At 38.1% G+C, this 6,805-nt stretch overlaps 1 protein-coding gene across 3 annotated transcripts in view; it reads left to right on the top strand.

Annotated features, from left to right (window-relative positions):
- Positions 1–6,312: 6,312 nt before the first annotated feature.
- LOC103266868 (keratin-associated protein 4-6-like) overlaps positions 6,313–6,805 on the top strand; it is a 5,553-nt gene continuing 5,060 nt past the window's right edge. Inside the window, exon 1 of one of the 3 annotated variants that reach the window (XM_008064495.1) lies at positions 6,313–6,737. In XM_008064495.1, the coding sequence (XP_008062686.1) occupies positions 6,313–6,737 (425 nt within the window). Of the gene's footprint in view, positions 6,789–6,805 lie in introns of all 3 variants that reach the window. The other 2 variants (XM_008064496.1, XM_021715759.1) reach the window with 2 other exon arrangements.

The following is a 6,805-nucleotide window of genomic DNA, read 5'->3' as shown; positions in this document are numbered from 1 at the left end:
TGAAATAGGGCCCCTATCTATCCCCATACACAAAAATTAACTCTAAATGGATCAGAGACCTAAATGTAAAACCTCAAACCATAAGAACCTTAGAAAATGAAGGACATACCCTCATGGAAATCAGAACTGGCATCCAATTCCTGAACAAAACCCGAAACCCACAGGCCATAAGAGAGAAAATAGACAAGTGGAATCTCATTAAACTGACAAGCTTCTGCAAAGTCAAAGAAACCATGAAGAGAGCAGAGAGACAGCCTACAGACTGGGAAAAAGTATTTGCCAACTTCAGGTCTGACAAAGGCTTAACATCTTGGATCTACAAGGAACTTAAACATGCTGAAAAGAAAAAAACAAATAACCCCATTATAAAGTGGGCAAAAGATATGAACAGACACTTCTCAAAGGAAGACATTGAGCAGCCAACAGACACATGAAGAAATGTTCAACCTCACTAATCATCAGGGAGATGCAAATCAAAACCACACTGAGATACCACCTAACTCCAGTCAGAATGGCAGTTATCAATAACTCAAAAAATAACAGTTGCTGAAGAGGATGTGGCAAAAAGGGAACACTTCTACACTGTTGATGAGAGTGCACATTAGTGCAACCTCTGTGGAAAGCAGTGTGGCGATTCCTAAAAGTTCTAAATATCAACCTCCCATATGACCCCACAATCCCCCTACTGGGAATATATCCTGAAGAACTCAAATCTCTCTATCAAAAAGATACCTGCACACGAATGTTTATCGCAACATTGTTCACAGTAGCAAGAACCTGGAAGTAACCATGCTGTCCATCAAAAGAGGACTGGATTTAAAAATGTGGTACATATACACGATGGAATACTATGCAGCCATAAAAAAGAACAAAATCATAAATTTTGCAGCAACCTGGATGGAACTAGAGTCTATAATACTGAGTGATCTCTCACAGAAACAAAGATCTAGGTTTCACATGTTTTCACTCATATAGTGGACCTTGAACATCCAGTATAATACTATAAGAAAATGACTGACAGTGGTGGGAAACTATGGGGGGGAGGGGAAGAGAGATGGGATTAACAGTAGTAAATATCTGTCTGGGGACGGGGAGACACCTCTTATCGGCAAGGGTGCCTGAACGAAGCATATTTGTATACCTAACCCTTAACTGTACCCCACAATATCATAATAAAAAATATTGATTAAAAAAAAAAGATAAACTACATCAGAGTTTCTACTGAGAGCTATAAGGTTTTTAACCTAACCGTATACATATCTTTCTTACAAATATTGCCAGAAATAATAGTTCTTCAATGTACTTATTATGTAATGTTTGCACAACAGTCTTGGAATAACATTGCCAATACTAACAGCAGCAGTACAGTTACTGAAAACAAACTGAGCAAGCTTTTCAGGATTTTGTAAGAACTTTTTGATCTTGAGATAGTTAGTCTTTAACATTTATGTCTGGATATACATTTAGGTTCCATTGTGGCTGTGGTGAGATTTTTTTATTTTGAGAAATTTTAAAAATGCAAATATTTCAATAATTATGTAAAATATTTACATGAATCCAAATTCAAAGCTACAGAAAAAGGTATATTCAAAGAAATCTACTATCTCTGTCTGCTCCACCCCATTCTCTCCAACCTCATTGGTCAACTTTTATAAAACCAGGTAGGTTATACTTCCATTCTTTGTTCTTTTTTTTTTCAATTTCATTAAGATTCAATTGACCTGCAGTAAATTGTCTACACTTTGGTGCACAATTTGATGTTTCAATGCATGTATATATTTATGAAAACAACACTATCATTAAGATAATGACCATCCTTCACCCAATCCTTGGAATTCCTTCTTATTCCTCACTTCCAGGCAATTACTGATAATGTTATTACTACACATTTGCTTGCATTTTTAACAATTTTATGTAAATAAAATTATACATTGCATACTCTAATTTGCCTGACTTTCTTCAGCATAATTGTATTGAGATTTGAGTTGTCATGTACATTAATTATTCATTTTCTTTTATTACTGGGAAGTATCTCACTGTATGGATACGCAATACGTGTCTGTTCAAATCTTTACCCATTTTTTATTCGGCTGTTTGTCTTATTGTTAAGTGGCAAGAGTTCTTTATATGATCTACATGCATGTTTTTTGGGTGTACATTCTGTAAGTATTTTCTCCAAGTTTGTAGCTTAACTTTTTATTTCATAAACTGTACTTTGAAGAGTAAAAAAAAAATAACTTTGACAAAGTCCAATGAATTGTTCTAGAATGATATCAAGCTACTTAATTTGATTCTTTCTAGACTTTTAAAAAATTTTATTTAATATGGTAAGAACACTTAACATAAGATATATCCTCTTAACAAATTTTGATTGTATAATGCATTATTGTTGACTATAGATACAACGTTGTACAGAAGATCCTTAGGGTTTATTAATCTTACTTTACTAAAACTTTCTGCCTGTTGGTTGACAGACTTTCTTATACATTTTGTGAGGTGGGATCAGAGCAACCTTTACTCTAAGGCAAAATTTGTCACACTCCTAAGGCAATACTATTCTGAGTACTCTAATCAATGACCCATGAATTACAAGGTTTTTTAGTCTGGTTCATGGAAATATAAAAAATTTCAGTCCTTGTGCCAGTTCCAAGGATTGTTTCCTCTACCTTTCATAGGGTGGGGCTGGAGTGGGGAGCCCTTCTCTGCCCTTGGTTAATTTCTTCATACACATGCACTGGTTAGTACCCAGCTGAAGACTCAAGGTAGACCATTAGCAGTTCTGGGTTTCTCTGTGCAACTCTTCCCTCTGGTACTCTGCCCTGTGAGTCCTAGCTGTCTTGCCCCCCTACTCCAATTCCAGCTCCATCTCCTTAAGTTAGGATGATCACCAGAGTTTACCCAATTCTCCCTCTCAGCACTGCACTTTATAAACTCTCTTCAAGGAAGAAACTGAAGTTATCCTAGGTGTCACCGCATTTGTTTTCTCTTTCTAAGATGCCAGTATCCTGCCTTGCCTGACAGCCAATGTTTAAAAGTCATTGTTTCATTTATTTTGTCTGATTTTGTAGTTGTGTCATGCAGGAGAGTGAATCCAGTTCCTGCTACTCCATCTTGAAATCTTCCATTAATTTTAAAATGTAAGGAAATATATTTTACATATTTGTAGTCTGGATTTTTAGACATTTTCTAGGCCATGATACACATTTCTTCCATCTGTTTTATCAGCTCTTAATATATGCTGGCAATTACTTCACAGTACACATAGATGTGCCTTATTCCTTTTTACAGTTGAGTAGTGCTCCATTATAGGAATGCATCATAGTTCATTTATCAGTACCCTATTGAAGAACACCTGGGTTTTGTCTACTTTTGTTGTTTTGTTTTGGTTTCACAAAAAGAACTTCTTGTGCTACACATTTTTATATTTTTGTCTGAGTATCTTTGAGATGATTTATAGAATTGGAACAGCTGAGTTAAAAAATTCTGCTAGCTATTGCTAAATCCTCACAAAAAAAAGTCTGAACATGCCAGTTTTCACAATGTCTCATATCAGAGAATGTTGTCAAATTTTGAATTTTTGACACTGTAGCAATGAGAAGTGTTATCCTGTATAATTTCATGTCTTTCATTATGTGTAATAATGGATATCTTTATATGGTGAAGAAGATACTTGCATTTTATCTTCCCATTATGCTGCTGATGTTTTTCCTGTTCTATTTTTAGATATCTTTTATATACAATCAACCCTTTGTATGTGGTAAAAATTTCCAGTATTGTTTCTCATTTAGTCATTAGTGTTTTTACTTTGTTTATGATAGTTTCTTGCCATATATCTTCTAATTAAAAATGATTGTTAGCCGGGTTTGGTGGCTCGGTCTGTAATCCCAGCACTTTGGGAGGCTGAGGCAAGTGGATTGCCTGAGCCCACGGGTTCAAGACCAGCCCGGGCAACTTGGCGAGATCTTGTCTCTGCAATAAAAAAAAAAATTAGCAAGGTGTGTTAGCGCATGCCTGTAGTTCTGGTTGAGGCAGAATGATCGCCTGAGAGCAGCAGGTCAACGCTGGGTTGGCCGTGAGTGTGCCACTGCACTCCAGCCTGGGCAACAGAGGGAGACGCCAACTCAAAAAAAAATATTGTCTTTTAACTATCACGAGTGATTTAATTGCAAATGTGCAAATATGTGTGTGTATGTGGGTGTGTATACACACATAAATAATTGAGAAGTATCAAACTGAGAATACTCTGTAATGACTACGTCCCCCCTACCTCTGTTACCCCTTTTGTAACTGACTCTGATTGACCTCTTCTTTGAAATGTCTACTGCACCAATAATTTCCTTTCCACACTCATTGTCACTTCCCAGACAGACATTCATCTTTCTCTCTAAACTACAACTACCAGTTAAATATTCTTCCTGCTTCCTGTCACTCCCCCACCTCCATCAAAATGATATTTGTAAGGCATAGATGTTTGCTTATGCCTTTCCTACCAATGTGTGATGATATGATATCCAGGCTCTTTGTGTAATTCAAGAATATCCTAAAATTTTCCTTACTCGATCAGTTGAGTATAATCTTTCTTTACTCTCTTACACACACCATCCAGAAAGCTCATTTACCTCATCGTAAGCCAAAAACATACCTTCATCCGGTCATATCCCTATTTTCTGAATCTTCTTTCTTTTCTTCTCCGCTCATCTAGACAACCTATAGTATGTTAGGGGGTGAGCAAATGCTCTGTGTTATCAATAAATCCCATGTTTACTCAACAATCTTCACTCAGAACACTTTCTAGGTATCCAATTTATAAATATGGATAAGACATAGTCTCTAACTTCATGAGGCTTACAGAAGGAGTGGAAAAAAAAGGAATAAAACAATTATGGTAAAGTGTGATACCCTAGATCAGAGCATATCTTGGAGCAAAGGAGAGGGAAGGAATGATATTAGAAATCAGTTAGCATCCTGATTGAACTTTTAAGTATGAGCAAGAGTTTGCTAAGTTGACAAAGGAGAAAACAATATTCTAGGCTAACTGAACGGTGTGAGACATTGCATGGGATTATCATTCATCTCACCTTCTTTGAACACCTTCCCTATTATAGACTGTGACTTCAGTCTATCTGGGTTTCAAGTACCACATGTGTAAAGAATTCAGAAAAATTGTGTCTACCTCATAGAATCCTTGCCAAGTGCAAACAAGATAATGATTATAGAGGACTCAGAAAATTCCTGACATACAGTAAGCCCTCGACAAATTGAATTACCATTATTATCTTCATTGCACGTGTACAAATTTAAAATACATAATTTTTATTTTGTTCACTAATCACACAATACTCTAAATGGTTGCTAAACACTTCCCTACATATGTACCTTGTTTGTCTTCTTTAAGTGTCTACAGGACAGAGATTAAAGCTTAACCCTTTATCTTTTGTATCAAGCAAAATATCTCCAAAATATATTGTGAGAGAAAATAGTTTAGAGCGTGAAAAAATACTCTTTCAACAACATTTCAGTTATACATATTCATTTGTTATGTTGACTTACCAAAATATAGATCAGAATGTTCCCTTATGACATCCTGTCTATGAAAAATAAGCCCATAATAACGTAATCGTTTTTAAAGGACCCATCATGCCAATGTGCTTTTAAAAACAGTGAATCTTTTCATTATAGCTGTTTCAGATGGAATACATTCAGTAAGATAAAACAGAGAGGAACTTCATGAGAATCTTTTACACCTCACTGACCGCCCACAGAATCCAAAGGAATCTCAGTTCTTTTCATTACACACACATCACCTCACCCAACCCCCAAAGATGAGTCTTTCATCCTGGTTTCCTACCAGCATTCCATTTAACTTACATTTAACCTCTTGTCAGAGATGTGATTTAGTCATCATAAATCTATCCTCAACCTATTATCCAGGAGTTACATAAGTGAAAAATTAACACAAAATCCAGTTAGATGATGTTTTACAAGAGGTCTACTTTAGAAGGCACATCAGATGAAGGAAAAAGAACAGACACTGATTCACTTGGTTTAACCAAATTGGACGACTCATATACAACAAGAAAAGGAAACGGTGCCTTTTCCATAAATAGAAGTATTTACCAGATAAACACAATTATCCAATTTACTAAAACTAAGCAATTGACTATTAGCACCGTATAAACAACAACAGGAAAAATGTTTGTGTGGTCATAGTATCCCTCTGCAGGGTATAAAAAGCAAGAGAGAGCAAGAAGAACTCAAACTCACTCACTCACTCACTTGGAAACCTATTCAGAACCTCTGCCATCTGACACCATGTGCAACACCTGTTGTGGTTCCGTCTGCTCTGAGCAGAGCTGTGGCCAGGAGACCTGCTGCCGCCCCAGTTGCTGCCAGAGCACCTGCTGCAGGACCACCTGCTGCCGCCCCAGCTGCTGTGTGTCCAGCTGCTGCAGGCCCCAGTGTTGCCAGCCCACCTGCTGCCGCCCTTCCTGCTGCATTTCTAGCTGCTGCCGTCCCAGCTGCTGTGTGTCCAGCTGCTGCAGGCCTCAGTGTTGCCAGTCTATCTGCTGCCGCCCTTCCTGCTGCATCTCCAGTTGCTGCAGGCCCCAGTGCTGCCAGCCTGCCTGCTGCCGTCCCAGCTGCTGTGTGTCCAGCTGCTGCAGGCCCCAGTGCTGCCAGTCCACCTGCTGCCGTCCCAGCTGCTGTGTGTCCAGCTGCTGCAGGCCCCAGTGCTGCCAGTCCACCTGCTGCCAGTCCACCTGCTGCCGCCCCAGCTGCTGTATCTCCAGCTGCTGCCGTCCCTCTT

The sequence above is a fragment of the Carlito syrichta genome, unplaced genomic scaffold (assembly GCF_000164805.1).
Source record: "Carlito syrichta isolate Samal-C Ts95f unplaced genomic scaffold, Tarsius_syrichta-2.0.1 Scaffold307480, whole genome shotgun sequence".
NCBI lineage: Eukaryota > Metazoa > Chordata > Mammalia > Primates > Tarsiidae > Carlito > Carlito syrichta.
Note: the sequence above shows the minus strand (reverse complement) of the source record. Positions and strands in the feature narration are given on the sequence as shown.